The sequence below is a fragment of the Eschrichtius robustus genome, chromosome 12, assembly GCF_028021215.1.
Source record: "Eschrichtius robustus isolate mEscRob2 chromosome 12, mEscRob2.pri, whole genome shotgun sequence".
Taxonomy (NCBI): Eukaryota; Metazoa; Chordata; class Mammalia; order Artiodactyla; family Eschrichtiidae; genus Eschrichtius; species Eschrichtius robustus.
Window position 1 is genome coordinate 48,689,800 of NC_090835.1, and position 20,439 is coordinate 48,710,238.

A 20,439-nucleotide genomic window follows, 5' to 3' on the forward strand; every position below is an offset into this window, starting at 1 on the left:
AGCAGCCCTCCCACCACCCCTGCTCACAGGCTGGGCAGCGTCACGGCTGGACTTGGACACGTCGGAGGGACTTGGGGACCAGAAGGAGCTGCTGCTCTCAGGGGCCTCAGGGCGCAGGCGGTCGCTCCCAGCTTGGTCCCGCGGCGGGGAGGGTGGCCCGTAGAACACCAGCAGCTCCAGCAGCCGGTCCTCCCTGTCCTCTGGAGCATAGGTCTCCCAGTCCAGGCGGATGTCTGGGGCAGACGTGGGGGAGACAGGCGAGGGATAAGGAAGGGGCAGATTCTTCCCTGGGCCCCCCCCCCACCCCGCTCCCCGCAGCCCCCGGAGGCTGCCGGGTCTCCCACACACAGGGTGGAGGGGGCCTGGCTTCCCAATGTCACTTCCAGGCAATTCTTGTCTTAGGAGAGGCTACAGGCTTATGCCATCAGCTCCATCAGCCCTTGCCCTCTGGATCACAAGACCAGGTTTCATGTCCAGATGCAGAAATCCTGCTCCCTGTGCTCTCCCCACACCCTCCTTTCCTTCTGGCCTATTTGCTGACCCCTGGGCCCTTCACCCCCCATGTCCCCTGCCTCCTCCCCTCCATCCTTTAGCGCCAGCCTGCCTTCACTTCCTTCCCCAGCCAGGCGAGTCTCTGGGGGCTGCCACTGGCAACTGTCTGGCCAGGTCTCTCATCTCTCTCTTTGCCCCCATCCTTGTACCCACTGGGCAAAAACCTAACCCTGGGGGAACAGAACCGACCGTCTAGGCCCCAGTGAGCAAGTCCCCCGCATTCTAAACAACGTGCCACCCCCATAAATGTCCCCAACCTAAACTGTGCCCCCACTCTGCCCATCACTGTTTTCCTGCTCAGCCGTCCCTGCCTACCTGCACCACGACACTCTTCCCTGGTCTCCTCTGGCACTCACTGGGTGGTACCACCTCACCTCCCAGAAAAAAGTCCTGCCCGGATCCCCCCATCTGTCTGCATCTACCCCATCCCTACACCCCTCTTCTCAGGGGCCAGATGTGTCCCATCTCCCCTCTCTCCTGGCTGCTTCCCCACAGCACTTAAACAAGCTTCCCTCTGCCAGACCTTTCCAGTACCACCTCTCCTCTCCACAGCAAGCTTGGAGGACGAACAATCCATGAGCGCCTCCCCCGACTCCCAGCTCACCTCGGATTCATGGCTCGCCCCTGGGGAATGAACACCTGGTGGAAACATGCCCACGCAAGGTCCCCGAACATGTAGTCCCTGGGGTTGCTACCTGGTATCTATCTGCCTCTTTCATGCACGGAATCACTCTCACCAAGGCCACCAATGGCCTCCATACTCGCAAGTTCAGAGGACAATCTCACTTTCAGGTAAGGAGAAATGTGCATGTGATGAGGAACCCCAAGGAAGCAACGGTAACCAGGAAAGTAGAAGAGAAATCCCAAATTAAAGGGAAAACAGAAGTTACAAAAAGCAAAACGAAGAAAGAAAAATAACAGTGAAATAAATCATAAAGTAAGAAGAAATACATAGATTAGGTTTTCTAAAGCTCAGCTCTCGGCTGTTTACAAAGAAACACACATCAAAGTCATAAAGGGTGAAAACAGAGGGATGGGCAAGGACATACCAGGCAAATGCCAGTACGCAACCAGGGAGAGCAATGTTGCTATTCGGCAAGGTGGGATTTAAGCACTGAAGGGGCCAAAGAGGAAGGTTACAGGGTGATAAGAGGCATCATTAGTTGTCAAGTGCACCTAACAATACAGAAGCTAAAAACACAGCAAAACTACAAACGCCGGAAGAACTTGATAAAGATACGATTAGAGTGGTCCAATACACCCCAAATGCACAGATCCAGTGGACAAAAATAAGCCAGGTCACAGAGTGGCCATTCTCTTCCACCAACAGGATGTTCCCTTGAGTCCCCGAGGAGCTTAAAAACCACAGTGCCCAGGCCCTGCCCCTAGAGACTCTGGTTCACTTGCTCTGGGGTGGCCCAGCCTCAAGGTGCTTTAAATAATCCCCGGGAGACTCTGGTTCTCAGCTGGCCCTGGCTCTTCCTGTGGCCCATACGCTCCCTCAGTCCCAGCTGGGTCACTCTCCTCCTGGCCTCAGCCTGATGGCCCTCGACACAGACCCCCAGCACTCTGGCCGCCCCCATAGTCGCACTCAGTGCACTCTACGCTGGCAGCCCATGGTCACGTCCGTCCTGCCCATCAGGCACAGCCCCTGCTGTCCTGTTGCCTCTGTATCCCCAGCCCCTTGCACAGCACCTGGCAAATAGCTTGGGGGCTGCTGGCCGAAGGGAAGAGAAAAAGGTGTCCCCTACAAGTGCCTGTCCCTATGCAAAGTGAACCCGACCAGGGGAGGGCATCTGTGGCCCATGGACACTGGGAGACCCCAGGTCCTACAGGCAAGGGCAAGTTCTGTCTTCTTGGGTGGAAGTGGCTCTGACAACCCAAGACTGGCTTGGCCACTCCTGACCTTGGCCCTCGGGGGCCTCCCTCCGCCGTACCCCAGCCCACTTGGCTCCAGGTTGCGGGCCATCAGCTCCCCCCACCCCAATCTTCCCTCCCAGCCTGGCCCACCAAGTGGCAGAGCCTGCAGCAAGAGCCCCGACTTCTCTCGTGAGCATCTCACCACAGGGGCTGGAATTACTCAGGCGAAGGATCCGGGTGACTGTGTCTCCTCCAGAGACCCGGGTGCCGAACCTGGAGACAGGAGACGAGGGTCAGCAGGGCCACAGCCAGCGCACACCCCGCAGGCCAGCTCACCTGAGAGAGGAGGGCCGGGGCCGGGGCCGGGGCTCAGGCAGGCAGGGGGCCCCACAGCGGTCTGTCTTCAGCCCAGTGTCACCAAGCCCCAGGGCTGGAGGCCCTCCCCATGCGGTGCCCGGTGAACCGTGAGCCAGGGCTGCTCACCAGTAAACCCCACCCACCCTGCAACCGCACTGACCAACCACACAGACCCCAACGCAGTTGGAGTGAGGGGTCCCGAGTCCGGCCCTGACCTCAGACCACAGTGACTACTCGCTACTCCTGTCCCCGCAAAGCCCGCGGAGATGTGCAGATCACGGCCGTGCCCCCTGAGGCCTCTCTCCTCTGGGGTAGCCCTGGCCTGGGGCTTTCGAGCTGGATGGCACCAAGTGGCCCTGGGCCGGCAGGACAGCAACGAGTTGGCGTGGGCAGCCCGGGGTGGAGGCCAGAGGGTTTCAAGGGTTAGAGCAGGAGGCGGGCGGGGGCGAGGCAGGGATACCTGACAACAGGCTCCTTCTGGATCTGGTCAGTGGTGTAGCGGGCGGTCCTGTGGGAGCTGATGGGGCAGCCCACCACCACCATGTGCACCGGGATGACCGCTGGAGGCAGGTCTCCCACCTGCAAACACACACCAATCACGCGTCGCTCCTGTCACTGGCTGCTACCGCATCCCCTGGCTCCCCATCCCCTCCGTGAGAGGCCCTCCCTCCTCCAGCCAGCCCAGGGTCCCCAAAGCTTGGTCCAACTGGGCAAGGACTCACTGCCCCCTGTCTGACGCTCACCCCAGACCCCCCAAAGGCCTGGCCTCCCAGCCCTGGCTTCCCTGTCCTGCCCTCCCGTCTCTGCTCTCCCGGCCAGCCCTGCGACTGCACGCATCTCCCGGGCTGAGAGTCTTTGGCCTCTTATGTGGCCCCTTTGATTAAATTTCTTTATCTTTTAAATGGAAATAACTCTATTATTTTTCTCTGCTAATAAAAGGTGATAAATGTCTTTTTAAAATTTAAAATAGAATGTATTTCACCCATGATCCTACCCCGCCCCCCAGCATGACTCACTGTTAACATTTTAGTGTACCACTGTCTAGACAGACTTGTGTGCATAAAACACAGATATAAATGAGGAGCATTCTGCACATGCTTTGTTTTGGTAATCTCTTTTCTCTTTACAACATATGATAATTTTACTAATGAAGGTTTACAGCATCATTTAAGGGGCTGTCCGGAATCCCACGGCATGGATGTAGCCTAATGTTTTCATCCGATCTTCTCCTGACGGACAATGGATGTTTACACTGTTTCCTTTTTTCTCCCCCCTCTATTACAAACAACGCTGAGAAGAAAAGGAAGCCTGGTATGAATTTATCTGTTCCCTGTATTCACTCCTTTCCTTGGGGCAACCTTAATTGTGTCCCCAGCGCCCTGCAGAAGTGCCTCCGAAGGGTGCCACACATTTCCCAGCCGGCCTCGCCGTGCACGTGAGTACCTTTCCCCTGCACCTTCACTGACAACTTTTGAACCTTGCTAATCTCACAAAGACTAGTATTTCAGTGGTTTAACTTTCACTTCTTTAGTTACCAGTGCCGGTGACATGTTTCATGTTCACTGGCCATCTCTATTTGTCATTTTTGAATTCCCTATTCAAACCCTTTGCCTATTTGGGATGCTTTTGCCCCCCTTATTGTTAGTTAAGAAACGCTTTGTATATTAAGGTGATCAACTCTTTGTCATTGGGCACAGCACAATTTAGAGCAAATATCTACTATAACTAACCCATCCAATTTACTAAATAGTTCAAGAAAATCTTCTGTGCAATAACTCAGTAGCCTAGGATTTGGGACATGTTTACTTTGTTTCCTTACTGTGCAGATGAGGCTGTCCCAGTACTCGCCCCACATGTTCGCACAGGCTGTGAGGTCAATGCCAAGCTTCTGGTGGGCCCCCAGCACACCCTGGGAGAGGTGGGGAAAGAAGGCAGCTCCTTTCCCGTGGGACAGCATGCTTTCCATAAGCTCTGCAGGAGAACCAGACACGGGGATTCAGGCCCCAGGGCAGGAAAGAGGTCCAAACCCTCAAGCGTCAGCAAAGCACTGAACCAGACAAGCCAACCTACAGCCTCTCCTTGGTCTGGCTAAACAGACCCTCCTCCTGGGTGCCTGGGGCCCAGGGTCCAGCTTCTCTCACCTCCCACAAGGGCCGAGCCTCAGCCCTCCCTTCTGAGCCATCACCCCTCCCAAATCAAAGCCAGGCCCTGTGCACAAGCCGTACGCCCTGGCAAGGGGGTGGCCTCATTTAAAAGAGGGGGCGCTGTCAGGTGGAGGGCCACGGCCATCTCAGGGACCTTGCTAGAAAAGGCGCTGAGAAGTGGTCTCTGGTCAGGGTCCCCTCCTGCAGCAACTGGCCCACCTCCTTGGAAGGCCACGCGAAACGCCGCTCTGGCCAGGCCTGGGCTCAGCGCCTGCCCTGGGACTCTTACCCAGCTGCTCTCGCTTGGCCAAGACCTCCCGCATCCGAGCCATCTTCAGCAGGGCAGGAGGCATGTCGGGGCTTGACAAGACGGGACATGGAAATCACATCAAGCCATCCGGGCCCTTCCCCAGACCTGAGCCACCTCCTCTGGCAACCAGCATCCCCCCAGGTGCCCAGCGGAGGAAGGTGGCCCTGCCTGCTCCTCCCAGGGGAGAGCTGGTCAGGCCTCCTCTTCACCTCTGTCTGTGGTCTTTGCTCCCGCTGCACCCCTACCACCCAAAGCATCCCAGCTGCAGGCCGCCTGCCAGCCCCAGGGATTGCCTCCCAACAAACTCAGGAGGGCTCCAGGGCAGGGACCCCGATCCCCAGGCTCTGCACCTTGGTGACCCCTGGATGCAAACCCAGCCCAGACTCCCCAACCCTTGTCCAGCCTTCTGCAACAGGCCATTTCCACTCTTTCCTGCTGATATCTGTCCCACATTGAACACATGCTAACTTTCTGCAATGGGCAAGTTAATGGCTCAGGAGCTGTTCCTGGTGCCCTGCAACACCAGCAGTCGGTGGTTCTGAAGCTCCCGCCACCACTCCCCCACTCCCACCCCCGCCCGAGGAGCTTTGGTGGCGAGGCGTCTGCAGCGGGGTGCTGGTAAACTTAGCCAGCCTCTCGGTGTAAATACTTTCACCGCAGTTGATTCCGAGCTACAGCTTTGCAGCGTGCCTCGCTGTATCCCTGCCCACAGTTCCCTCCACCTCCAATAACCTCTCCCTCGTCCGCGGGCCCCGGTACCACCTGGCCTGTCCGAAGCCCTCCACGTCAGCGGGCCACATCCTCCCCAGAAATAGCCTCTGAAAGAAACCAGACTTACCGGCTGGGTTTTTGGCGCAGGCTGTTTGCAGGGCTCCCAAAGTACTCAAACTTGAGGGTAAAAGGGGTCTGTATCGGGGAACAGTTGGTCAGGATGAGCTGGCGATTCACGCGGGTCCGCAGCGGCACTGCTGAGCCGAAGTCCAGGTGGAGCCTCTCCGGGTGGCCTGGCCACAGCTCTGTGCTGGCAACACCGCCCCGAGCCCGTGAGCACCAGGTTACACGCCACCCTCGGCCCTGCCCAGCGAGCCACCTGGGGCTGGGGGCGCCAGACACACCCGGAAACCAGGCTGCATCCTCCAAGCCCTCGTTAAGCTGCCACCCGACAGACACACCCGCCTCGCCCACCCACGATGCCAAGAGAGGCCGCAAACCCCCCAGGCTCTCCCTGGCCGGGGGCAGACTGGCCTGTCTCCCAGTTGCCGGGCCTCGCGTGGGAAAGCCCAAGGTACCCACAGCCCCGTCCCCTGCCGTCTCCTCCCCGCCTGAACACCACGCCTCCAGTGTGTGGGGAAAGACCACAGAGAAAGCGGTGATGGGGTGGACGGGGCTGTCCCCAACGAGTTTGTGAGGGGCCTTTTCCCAGCCGCGGGAATCACGGGGAGGAGGCTGGTATCACCTCAAGGCCGGTCCTGTGAACGGCTGCCTCAGCCCCCAGGCCCCGGGCCTGCCCTGGGCTCACCTGCTGTCACCGTCCTCTGCAGAGATGGCGATGGCCACCTGCAGTCCCCGGGGTTTCCCGGAAATGCCCAGAACCAGTGGCTCCTTCATGCCCGACACGTTACAAGGGAGGGCCAGGTCCATCAACTCTTCCTATAAGGAAGCCCACCGGGAGTGCATCACTCAGGTAAAGCCCAGGGCTTGGCCTCAGCAGAGGGGCCTCAGATGGGCTCCCGCAGCACAGGAGGGTGCTTGGGGGGCGCTCAACCCAAAGGTCTTGTCCAGGCTCATCTCTGTGGAAGGGCTCCCAGACCCTCCAGTGGGCCACTATGCCCAGACCCGGCCTGTCAGCCCACCCCTGCCCCCCTGGAGGCCTGGCCCCTTCCTCAGGGCTCCTGGCTGTGAGTCGGCTCCAAATATCTGGGCAGGCCCACGTGAAGGAGACCCCTCCAAGAGGACCTCTGGAGAAGCCGCACATTTATCCTGATGAAGCTGCTACCACAGAAATCAAGCCCTTCCTGCGTGAGGTCTGCTCTGTGCCAGGCCTGGGCCCGGCCGTCACCCTCGAGCTCAGGCTCAGCTGTGTAAGAAAGCCCACCGTCCACATGTTCGCCAGAGAGGACTGGGACCTGGGGCTGCTAGACCCTGTGAGGAAGAAGTTTCTTTCCCCACAAGAACCACAAACGGATAGCCGGCAACCACCCAGTACTGAGCACATTCGGCCCAATGGCCTTCCTGTGGGCTGCACCCAGGAGAAGCTGTGTCCTTCTTGGGAGGAACCTGGGTGCCGCTCAGGCTCCCCTGCAGCACCCAGCACAGGGCCCGCCGTGGGCAGCAGCTCTGCTCAGCATCTCCGGGCAGCTGGAAAGCTGGGCCCACCTGTTCCAAAGAGAATGGCCTGGCGAGGGCTAATGGTGGTGCCCAAGGGTGTCAGGGCACATCCAGGCCCTGTGTCCCTAGACAGCAGGCCCAGTGGGAATGGGGAGCCCAGACCCAAATGCAAGAAGTCTCTTCCCCACTGACACAGCCCAGGAGAGGGGTCTGGGGTAGACCTCCTGGCAGGCACAGATGCAGGCAGCCGGGGGACCTTCCTGGGCACGCAGGCCCCTGAGCCCTCACTCACCTGGGTATGAGCAGTCAACTCTAGGCTGAGCTGGCGCTCCTCACTGGGGCTCAGCGTGCCACGTCTGGGGGAGACTTTTGCTGTGCAGAAGCTTGCTTGGAGCCCCAGGAGCTGGCAGACACATGGGTGGGTCACGTGCTGGGCTTCCAGGATGGACCCGGGGTCCAGACAGAGGGCTCAGCACTGCCGCATACTCTGGGGAGGCTGGTGGACTGGGGGCCCCCAGCGAGACCAGCAGGGTGGGGTGCTCCTGAGCGGGGATAAACCACAGGTCCCTCTCCTCTCCCACCACAGGTGGGACTCATCCCGGACTAAATAAGCCACCCTGGGAGGCCCAGGGTGATAGGAAACAGGGACGTGGCCCCGTCTGCCGTGGCACCTGGGGCAGGCGGCAGAGTCAGCGCCAGGGGCAGTAATCTGTTCTGGGACGTGTCTGGGGGGCAATGTCCCCCTCCACACAGGCCTCTGGGGCTGAGGGTTGCAGGCCTAGGGCCCGACAGCGTGGGCTCACCCACCTTGCCCCAGTGGAACTGGGTGGGCAGGAGCGTGCCATTGATGAGTGTGACAGGCGTCTCGGTGGGCACGCCCACGTAGAGGTTGGTGACCTCCACCTGGCTGCTCTGCAGGTACACGTAGGGCTCCTGCACCTCCGCATACACAGGCAGGTGGCTGGAACACAAGGAAATAAAAGGCATACTCGACAGAAAGGAAGAATTAAAACTCCTCCCTATGTGCAGATGACATGATGGTCTACGTAGAAAATCCCAAGGAATCTTTTTTTTTTTTTTTTAATCTTAGAACTAATGAGCGAGTCAGCAAAGTGACAGGGTAAAAATCAACACATAAAAAGCAATCACTTTTTTTTTTTTTTTGGCTGTGCCAGGCAGCTTGTGGGATTTTTAGTTCCCTGACCAGGGATCAAACCCGGGCCCTCGGCAGTAAAGCACAGAGTCCTAACCACTGGACCACCAGGGAACTCCAAAATCAATCACATTTTTACAGGCTAACAAAGAACATGTAGAAACAGAAGTTAAAAATATAATACCATTTATAATTGCTCAAAAAATTGAAATACTTTGGTAAATATCTAATAAAACACGTATAGAATTTGTGTGCTGAAAACTATAAAAACACCAATGAAAGAAATCGAAGATGACTATAAATAGAGAGGCATAAATCATGTTCATGGATTAAAAGACTCAACATAGATGTCAATTCTCCCCAAAGTGATCTGTTAAGTTTAACACAACTCTTATCAAACTCCTAGCCAGGATTTTTATAGATATAGACAAGCTTATTGCAACATTTATATAGAAAGATAAAGGACACAGACTAAAACAATTTTTACAAAGAATAAAGTGGGAAATTACTGGATGTTAAGACTTACTATACAGCTACAGCAATCAAGATAGTGTGTTATTGGTGGAGGGATGTATACAACAGATCAATGGAACAATGTAGAAAACCTAGAAATAGACCCACACAAATATGTCTGAGGGTATTTTTTTTCTTATATAAGGAATGGAGATAACATGCATTTTGCTTTTAACTTTTTATCTTGAAATAACTGTAGATTCACATGCAGCTGTAACAACAACAACAAAAAAAATACAAAGGGATCCAGTACACTCTTCACCCAATTTCCCAATAGTAACATCTTGCCTAACTACAGCACAATGTCACAAGCAGGAGACCAAGACGGATACAATCCAGCAATCTTATTCAGACCCCATCAGGTTTACATGGACTCGTTTGTGTGTGTTTACTTCTACGCAATTTTATCACAGGCAGATACGCATGACACCACCACAGTCAAGACACAGAACGGTCCCATTACAAGGATGTCTCATGTTATCTTCTTTTTTTTTAACCTCCTCCTCCCCGCCCCCATTTTTTTTTGGGGGGGGCCATAAATTTCTGAGCGCTGTTCACTTTGTTCAATAATTAAGGATTTTTCCAAAAGACAAAAAAACCTTTACCATCTTGGCCAGCTTGGCAATCTTCAAGAATACCAAGGAAGAAAAGACTTGTCCCCATAAAGAGCTGTAAAATATATTTGAAAATGAGGTTTAATTGCAGTTATCACGCTATCTTTTTATAGCCACAGAACGAGACTGAGATAGGTCATAGATTCAAAAGCCAAACAAAAGAGAGAGATTGGCAAAATGCATTAAAAAAAATGATCCCACTGTATACTGTCTACAAGAGACACCTTAGATTCAAAGACACAAATACGCTGAAAGTAAAAGGATGGAAAAATATACTGCAAACAGTACCCAAAAGAGAGCTATAGTAGCTATTTTAATGTGAGATGAAATAGACTTTAGGACAAAAATGGTTACTAGAGACAAAGAAGGGTATTTTATAATTATAAAAAGGTCAATCCATCAGGAAGACCTTACAATTATAAATACACAGGTCTAACAACAGTGTTCCAAAATACTTGAAGCAAAAAACGACAGGATTGAAGGGAGAAACTGACGATTCAAAAATAATGATTAGAGATTTCAATACCTCATTTTAAATAGTGGACAGAACAACTAAGCAGAAGATGAACAGGAAATAGAAGACTTAACACTGTAAACCAACCAGACCTCTATACAACACTCTATCCAACAACAGCAAAATGTTTCTTATGTGTACGTGGAATATTCTCTAGAACAGACCATAAGATAGCTCATACAACAAGCCTCAGATTTAAAAGGCTGAAATTACACAAAGTATGTTCTCCAACAAGAGAATCAAGTTAAAAATCAACAACAGAAAATAATTTGGGACACAAAAATATGTGTAAATTAAACAACACACTCCTAAATAAACAATAGGTCAAATAAGAAATAAAATTTTTGGTTTAATATGCAAAAATTAGTGAAAAACACCATATTAATTTAAAAAAGGACAAAAATGGCATGATTATTTCAAAAGACGCAGAAAAAACATTCAATGAAATCTAACGTTCTTTCATGAGAAAAACAATCAGCAAACTAGGAATAGAAGGGAACTTCCACAACCTGAGAAAGGACATCTACGAAAAGCCTACAGCTAATATCATACTTAAAGGTGAAAGACAATGTTTTCCTTTTAAGATCGGGAACAAGGCAAGGACGTCCACCCTTGCCACTTTCATTCAACACTGTACTGGAGTATTATTAGGTCCATTAGGCAGGAAATAGAAAGGAAAGGCATCCAGATTGGAAAGGAAGATGTAGGGACTTCCCGCGTGGCTCAGTGGTTAAGAATCTGCCTGCCAATGCAGGGGACATGGGTTCGAGCCCTGGTCCGGGAAGATCCCACATGCTGTGGAGCAACTAAGCCCATGCCCCACAACTACTGAGCCTGCGCTCTAGAGTCTGCGAGCCACAACTGCTGAGCCTGCACACCACAAGTACTGAAGCCCATGTGCCCTAGAGCCCATGCTCCACAACAAGAGAAGCCACCGCAAAGAGAAGCCCATGCACCACAACGAAGAGTAGCCCCCGCTCGCCACAACTAGAGAAAGCCCGTGCACAGCAACGAAGACCCAACACAGCTAAAAATAAATAAATAAATAAATAAATAAAAATTTAAAAGAAGAAAAAAGGAAAGGAAGATGTAAAATTATCTCTAAATGCAGACGACATGATCTTCTATTTAGAAAACTATTAGAAGTAATGTGTTCAGCAAGGTTGTAGGATACAAGGTCAATATACAAAAAACTATTTGTATTTCTACACACTAACAATGAATAATAATAAAATGTGATTAAGAAAAGTCCATTTCCAAAAGCATCAAAAATGATACAATACTTAGGAATAACTTTAACAAAAAAAGCACAAGACTCGTACACTGAAAACCTCACTGAAAGAAATGAAAAGACCTAAATAAATGGAAAGACATTTCATGTTCAAGAATGGGAAGACTTAATATTGTCAGGATGGCAATACTCCCCAAACTGATCGGCAGATTCAATACACTCCCTATTAAAATCCCAGCTGGCTCTTTGCAGAGATTGATAAACTGGTCCTAAAATTCATACAGAAATTCAAAGAACCCAGAGTAGCCAAAACAATCTTGAGAAAGAAAAACAAAGTTGGAGAATTCATACTTCCTGATTTCAAAACTTACTATAAAGCCACATTAATCAAAACAATGTTGATATGGCATAAGAACAGACCCATAGATCAATGGAACAGACCTGACAGTCCATAAATAATCCCTCATGTTTACAGTCAACTGATTTTTGACAAAGGGTGCCAAGACAATGCAATGGATAAAGAAAAGTCTTTTTAAGAAACAGTACTGAGACGACTGATTATCTAGTTGGAAAAGAATGAACTTGGATTCTTTTCTCTCCCCATACACAAAAGCTAACTCAAAACGTATCAGAGACCTAAGAATAAGTACTAAAACTATAAAACTCTCAGAAGAAAACATGTGAGTAAATATTTGGGACATTAGGCAATGGTTTCTTAGATATAACACCAAAAGCACAAGCAACAAAAAGAGAAAAATACATAAATTGGAATTCACCAAAATTTAAAACTTTTGTGCTTCAAAGTATACATACCATCAAGAAAGTGAAAACACAATTCTCAGAATTGGAGAAAATATTTGAAAATCATATACCTAATAATAGACATGCATCTAGAATATACATAAAGAACAACACTTCCACCTCAAAAAAAAAAAAAAAAAAAAGGAACACTTGCACCTCAATAACAAAAAGACAAATAACCTTATTTTTTTTAAATGGGCACAGAATTCAAGAGATAGTTCTCCAAAGAGGCTCTACAGATAACCAATAAGCATATGAAAGATGCTAAACATCATTTGCCATCAGGAAAATTCAAATCAAATCCTCAGTGAAATATCACTTCACACATACCAGAATGAGTACCATTGAAGGACAGACTGTAACAAGTGTTGTTGAGGAAGAGAAGAAATAGGAGAGCAGGGTGAAGAAGGATGGAGAGTGGGTCCCGACTGGCAACTATTATATTTGCCCCATATATCATTATTATAATAAGATACACTATGTTAACATTATGCATAATTTGTGAAAATTTTTAAATAAAGAATAAAGTAAATATAATGCTATTCCAATGAGAAAAAAATTAAAAGAAAGGATGTAATCAGATTAACTGATAAAACAGAGGAGAACAAAACTATTACTTAAGACCCCTGGAGAAGGCCAAGCAGAGATCCCGTAACAGTGGAATGAGACGCATCACAAGGCAGGGTGGGCTGTGGGGAAAGAGCAGGGGAGGTAACTAAAGAAGCGCTGGGAGATTAGCGTGGCGGGTTCAGCTATACTGGCTCCCAGAGCTCAGGCATCACACAGAAGACTGGTAAATCCTGCAGCAGGATTTACCCCACCTGCAGTGAAGAATGTTGGCGTGGCCCTGGAGAGAGGTCACAGCAGATCCTGCAGGAACACTGGGCTTCTCAACTGTCTCCGAGGGAAAACGACCAAAAAGATCCTATTTATGAAGGAAGGAAGGGACTGATTCGTGTAGGTGGCCAGTGTGGGTTTCCTCGACTGCTTGTCTTGGGCTGTTTTCCCCAAAGGCCCCTTCCCTTTACGGGATTCAGGAAGCTGTCTGCTCTGAGGGTACTCACGCACACTCACACACACTCAGTCCTGGGAGGAGGACTCCATCCACACCTGCACCCACATACTCAGAGGAAACTGACACCGCCGGCTCCTTACGCAAATCAACTTCCTCCTTCAGAACAGGAATGGGCAGCCAAGGATTATTAGATGTAGAAAGAAACCCAAAAAGTGAAGAAAGATTCCAAACCAGAATCTGAGGAAACTAAAATTAGTTTCCTCGGGGTAATCTGAGAGGCTGTTGCATCCATAAGACAATAACAGATGACTACAGAAAAGGAACAATTCATAAAAAAAAAAAAAAAAAAAAAAAAAAAAAGCTTGAAATTGAAAAGCATGATTGCCAAAACAAGGGTATCCACCAGAGACTGAATTAGTGACCTGCAGGGCCAACGGCATATCCCTGAGCGAGGAGAAAAACCCCAAGAGATGGGAAATATGAGGAACGTGGTTGAACTCATGCAGTATAGATCCAGCAGGTTTGTGGTAGACTGTGTGGTAGCTACTGTTTTTACTGTCCAGCAAGTTTTCCCACCTGCCTCTTCTGGAGCTAGATCCTTGCCCCCTGCCCCCCTTGCCCCCTGGATCCTTGCCCCCTTACCTCACAGGAGGTAAGGCCTGTGAGGGGAGGTGACCAAAGAGATCCATGCAGAGTGTCTCTCTGGAGAAAGCAGATTTCATTTTTCACAGAGGTTATTAAGCTGGGAGTGCATGAGCCTGGAGCTCCAAGTGGCCCCCTTCCCTGGGGCATTGTGGCCAAGAGCCCCTGCCAATAGGGGAGAGAAAGGCCAGCAAAGAGAGAGAAGCAGAGTTGAAGGATGGGGTGGGTGCAGGAGGGGGAAGGAGGGTGGACAATGAGAGAGAAGTAGAAGACCAGACAAAGGAAGAGGCCGGAGCCCTGGATTCAGTAGGGCAGGAATGCCCAGGTACCTGAGCCAATGGTTCCCCTTTTTTGCCTAAATTGATGTGTTTCCCTCACTTGCAACTGTAAACATTCTGATTAATACAAGGTCCTTTAAGAAGAAAGAATAGAGATAAGAAAAGAAAGGAAATAAGCAGAGACTGAATAAAAGGCATTCATTCTGCCTGAGGAGAAGACAGACTTAACCTTCTTATTTAAGGACCATGAAGAACCAAGCAATTACCGGTGGGTTTGAAAAGACTCATACTTAGACCCATAATGTTAGCTGTAGAAAAGCACATTTGAATGAGACATTGCTGGTACTTCCCCCCCTGTTGCTGGTCCAAGTACCAAAAGTCTGAGAATATCTGTCACTGTGAGAGTCTGGGGTGATGGGCATCTCATACCCTGGAGGTGGAAGTATAAAATGGCACATTCTCTTTGGAGGATGATTCAAGTATTCATGAAGATTTAAAGTGAGCAGTTAAAGTTTTTATAACAAAATACAAAATACATGCAGAAATGACTACAAAACAAATATACAGTTTAAATATCTATACAGTTTAAAGAATAATAATAAAAAGAACATCTGTGTACCACCCCCGCCTAGCTTAAGAAACAAAATGTTACCACCAGTCAACTTAAGAAAATGAATATTATGCTTCAAAATAGTTTGAGAAGGGTGGCGGGGCAGAAATGGATGAGGCGTGTGGATGAAGCAGTATTTGCCGTGATTTGATAATTACTGAAAGTAGATGATGGATACACAGGGGTTCATTATACTATACTATTTTTATATACGTAAGAAATTTTCCATGAGAAAGGAAGGAAGGAAGGAAAGGAGGGAGTGAGGGAGGGAATATCACTAACAACCTTTGAAATCTCCAGTGTGTTCCTCCCAGAATACAATGGTATTTGCTCATTTAAAAATGCCATGTATACACTCAACTAATATTTGACAAGAGAGCCAAGAATACCCTAAACAGGGACTTCCCTGGTGGCACAGTGGTTAAGAATCTGCCTGCCAATGCAGGGGACATGGGTTCGAGCCCTGGTCAGGGAAGATCCCACATGCTACGGCGCAACTAAGCCTGTGTGCCACAACCACTGAGCCTGTGCTCTAGAGCCTGTGAGCCACAACTACTGAGCCCATGTGCCTAGAGCCCGTGCTCTGCAACAAGAGAAGCCACTGCAACGAGAAGCCCATGCACTGCAACGAAGAGTAGCCGCCGCTCGCCACAACTAGAGAAAGCCTGCGTGCAGCAATGAAGACCCAACGCAGCCAAAAATAAATAAATAAATAGATAGATAGATAAATAAATAAATAGATAGATAAATAAATTTATTAAAAAATTAAAAAAAAAAGAATACCCTAAACAGACATTTCTCCAAAGAAGACATACAGATGGCCAATGGGCACATGAAAAGATGCTCAACATCACTAATTATTAGAGAAATGCTAATCAGAACTACAATGAGGTATCACTTCATATCAGTCAGAATGATCGTCATCAAAAAGTCTAAAAATAATAAATGCTAGAGAGGTTGTGGAGAAAAGGGAACCTTCCTACACTGTTGGTGGGAATGTAAATTGGTTCAACAGTTTTGGAGAACTGTATAGAGGTTCCTTCAAAAACTAAAAATATCATTAAAATATGATCCTACAATCTCATTCCTGGGCATATATCCAGAGAAAAATCGTAATTCAAAAAGATACATGCACCCTGATGTTCACTGCAGCACTATTTACAATAGCCAAGTCATGGAAGCAACCAAAATGTACATCAACAGATAAATGGATAAAGAAGATGTGGTACACATAGACAATGGAATAATACTCAGTCATAAAAAAAATGAATGAAATAATGCCATTTGCAGCAACATGAATGGCCCTAGAGATTTCTTTTTTCTTTTTCATTTTTGGCTGCGCTGCACTGCTTGTGGGACATTAGTTCCCCAAACAGGGGCTGAACCCGGGCCCCAGCAGTGAAAGCGCCAAGTCCCAACCACTGGACTGCCAGGGAATTCCCGAGATCATCATATTAAGTGAAGTAAGTCAGACAGAGAAAGACAAATATCATATATCACTTATATGTGGAATCTAAAAAAAAGGATACAAATAAAGTTATTTACAAAGCAGACACAGACTCACAGACATAGAAAACAAACTTATGGTTACCAAAGGGGATAGTGGCGCAGGGGTGGGGAGAGATAAATTAGGAGTTTGGGATTAACATGTACACACTACTATATATAAAACAGGTAAACAACAAGGACTTACTGTATAGCACAGGAAACTATAGTCAATATCTTGTAATAACATATAATGGAAAAGAATCTGAAACAATATATTATGTGTATGTATAACTGAATCACTTTGCTGTGCACTTGAAACTAACACAACATTGTAAATTAACTATACTTATATTAAAAATAAATGAACACTCAATGGGGAAAGGACAGTCTCTTCAACAAATGGTGTTGGGAAAACTGGATAACCACGTGTAGAAAAATGAAATTGAACCCCTATCTTACACCACTCACAAAAATTAACTTGAAATGGATCGAAGACATAAACATAAGATCTGATACTATAAAACACCTAGAAGAAAACACAGGGAAGAAGTTCCTCAACGTCAGTCTTGGGGATGCTTTTTTGAATTTGACACCAAAAGTACAAAAAACAATAAGAGCAAAAATAAACAAGTGAGGGGGACTTCCCTGGTGGTCCAGTGGTTAAGACTCCACGCTCCCAACGCAGAGGGCCCAGGTTCGATCCCTGGTCGGGGGACTGAGATCCCACATACCGCAACCAAGCCTGCACGCTGCCAACTACTGAGCCCGTGCTCTAGAGCCCTCCCGCCACAACTAGAGAAGCCTGCACGCCGCAACCAGAGAAGCCCGTGCGCTGCAACGAAGACCCGGCACAGCCAAAATAAAATAATTAATTACAAAAAAAAAACCAAGTGAGACTACATCAAACTAAAAAGCTTCTGCACAGCGAAAGAAGCACTGAACAAAATGAAGAGACAACCTACCAAATGGGAGAAGTATTTGCACACTGTGGACAAAGAATGCTGCCTGCCATTTCAGTAAACAAAGGATGCTGCAACCCTCAAGCCGGCAGTCACTGCACCTGCCTCCACCAGTGCACCCTGAGGGGAATTCAGGATGGAGAGAGACAGGGTACCAGCCATAAGTAGTGAAGATGCATATTAAAGGAATGATTTCAATAAGCCCAGAACCTTGCATCTTCCCAAACACAGAAAAGAACTAAAGTCATTAACTTGAGATGTCTGTTTTTTGTGATTAGCAGTAGTCTTTTGATGTTCCCCTGTATGTTTTTTTTTTTTTTTTCAGCAGAAACTCCCATATATTCTGGCTCCTCCCTTACCTCAGAGCTATCTGAGAGGCTGTTTTCTGGACTATAGTCCTCAGTAAGGTCCCAGAATAAAACATGATTCTCAACTTTTAGGTTGTGCTTTTTTTTTTTTTTTTCAGTCAGCAATAACACATATCTGATAAGGGGTTAATATCCAAAATATATAAAGAACTCATACAACTCAATAGCAAAATGCCAAACAAATCAAATTTTAAAATGGGCAGAGGAACTAGACATTTTTCCAAAGAGGACATCCAAATGGCCAACAGGTACACGAAGAGATGCTCAGCAACACTAATCATCAGGGACATGCAGATCAAAACCACAGTGAGATATCACCTCACACCTGTTAGAGCAGCTATCTTCAAGAAGACAAAAGATGACAAGTGTTGGTGAGGACGTGGAGAAAAGGGAACCCTTGTACACCACTGGTAGGAATGTAAGTTGGTTCAGACATAACAGAAAAAGTATGAAGGTTCCTCAAAATATTAAAAATAGAACTACCACCTGACCCAGCAATTCCACTTCTGGGTATATATCCAAAGGAAGTGAAAACAGGATATCAGAGAGATATTTGCACCCGCATGTTTACTGCATTATTCACAACAGCCAAGGTATAGAGCACCCTAACTGTCTGTCAGCAGATTGATGGATAAAGACGATGTGGTATATGCATCCAGTGGAACATTACTCAGCCATGAGAAAGAAGGAAACCCTGCCATTTGCGACAACATGGACGGACCTTGAGAACGTTATGCCAAGTGAGATAAGTCAGACAGAGACAAATACTGTAATATCTCACTGATATGTAGAATCTAAAAAAGCCAAGTTCGTGGAAACAGAGAGTAGGATGGTGGTTACCAGGGGCTGGGGGTGCCCAGCATCTGGAAAGATGCTGTTTAAGGGTACAAACTTGCAACTAGCAGGTGAATGGGTCCTGAAGATCTAATGTGAAGTATGGTGCTTATGGATACCAATACTGTATTATATACAGCAAATCTGCTGAGAGACTTGATTATTCCCACCACAAAAATGAAATGATAATTAGGTGAAGTGATGGAGGTGTAAGCTAACGCTACAGTGGCAATCATGCTGCAATACATAAATGAATCAGGTCAGTATGTTGTACAACTTAAACTTAGTGACATGTCAATTGTATTCCAATAAAAGAGAAAATCTGCCAGCTATTTTGCATCCATTCTCCTGTTGATGAACGTTGGCTGTTTCCAGTTTTTCACTGTCATGAACAGTCCAGCTCTGAGCCTTCCAGCATGAGCACACAGCTCCCACTGCACACGTGTAAGTCTCTCTGGGATTATATCCAGAAGGACTGATGCTGGACCAAGGGTATTGTTACCCTTACTAGGTAACAATAAAGTGTTGCCCAAAGTGGTTGCATTAATGTGTATTCCTTTAGCATATACACACTAGAAGGATATATATACCCCATAATATTACTAGTGAATGATCTCCAGGTAATAGATTATGGATCATTTTCATTTTCTTTTCTGTAATTTCCAAATTTCGTAGAATAAACACATATCAAGGCCTTTAAATTCTGAAACGTCTATAGACAAATACGTAACTACACACAATATAAATAAATATGCCACGAATAGGCATAGAGTGTGTCGTACTGGCTCCCCCCCTACCCCCTCACCTGCAGGTCCCGTTTACCACCTCCAGCTCCAGGACGGTCTGCAGACACTGGCAGTGCCGGGCCTCCAACGTGATGCTCACTCTGCACTCCCCCAGCGGCTGAACTTGGCCACTGGACGGCTCGATGACGAAGGGAGACACCTGATGGGGAGAAGGACGAGGAGTGGGGACACGTGCAACTGCAGAACTGGGTGCTGGCCATGAACAACCAGGGTCGCCCCCAAGCTGCCCCCACCCCCAACCCCCGAGCGCTTCTAGGATGCGGAAGGAGGCAAGCGGGTGGGGGAACACAGCTGAGCAAGAGCTCAGGACGAAGAGGATGAAAACTGAGTCTCCAAGGAAAGGAGGTGGAAGGCAGAGGGAGTCGCCCTCGGCGCGGTGGCCCTGAGAGGTCTGCCCGCCCCGCTGCGCAGGCGCACGTCAGGAACTGTCGGCTTCAAGTAAGGAAAGCCACCAAGCCCCCAGACTAGGGGAGGGGCCAAGCTTCCACATGGCCACAGATTCGCCCTTTGCACCTGTAACTGTGCCTTCCTGGGACAGACCCCTCCCCATATCCTCTGCTGTAGCTCCTCTCTGAAGCACCTAGATGACAGTATCCGCTGCACGTTTCCTAAGTTGTTTTACGGACGCTAAAACCACCACCAAATGGAAGAAATTAACTACTTGATGACCATGAGCACGTAGTCCCCAGACCTACTGGAGCCTGAGGACTGATAACGTTAACCCCTGTGACACCGCCCTGTTACCTCACCATCCGCCAAGCAGAGAACTGTGCACGAACTGATCACATACGCTACGACCCACCTCCCTCACCTGGCCTTCAAAAATGTTCTGCTGAAACCCTTCGGGAAGTTTGAGGGTTTTGAGCACGAGCCACCTATTCTCCTTGTCTGGCACCTTACAGTAAACACTACACCTTCCTTCACCACAACCTGGTGTCCATAGATTGGCTTTACTGCACGTGGGCTAGCGGACCCAAGTTTGGTTCGGTAACACACCCACGTGGTCTCTTCCCCACCCCGTCACGCCCTCACCTCACTCAGTCCCACTGCAGGCTAGTTCCC

The 20,439-nt window shown here is 48.6% G+C and overlaps 1 protein-coding gene across 4 annotated transcripts in view; it reads right to left on the bottom strand.

Annotated features, from left to right (window-relative positions):
- Positions 1-20,439, bottom strand: part of DLEC1 (DLEC1 cilia and flagella associated protein) — a 103,566-nt gene that overhangs the window by 4,076 nt on the left and 79,051 nt on the right. For all 4 annotated transcript variants that reach the window (XR_011075663.1, XM_068557875.1, XM_068557874.1 and 1 more), the window contains exons 21-30: positions 19,377-19,516; positions 8,359-8,512; positions 7,844-7,954; positions 6,743-6,873; positions 6,062-6,244; positions 5,203-5,273; positions 4,589-4,740; positions 3,230-3,348; positions 2,615-2,685; positions 28-233 (exon numbers count right to left, since the gene is read on the bottom strand). Coding sequence is in view for 3 of the 4 variants with exons in the window: in XM_068557875.1 (XP_068413976.1) it covers positions 28-233; positions 2,615-2,685; positions 3,230-3,348; positions 4,589-4,740; positions 5,203-5,273; positions 6,062-6,244; positions 6,743-6,873; positions 7,844-7,954; positions 8,359-8,512; positions 19,377-19,516 (1,338 nt within the window). In the remaining variant the exon portion in view is untranslated. The remainder of the gene's footprint in view (positions 1-27; positions 234-2,614; positions 2,686-3,229; positions 3,349-4,588; positions 4,741-5,202; positions 5,274-6,061; positions 6,245-6,742; positions 6,874-7,843; positions 7,955-8,358; positions 8,513-19,376; positions 19,517-20,439) is intronic.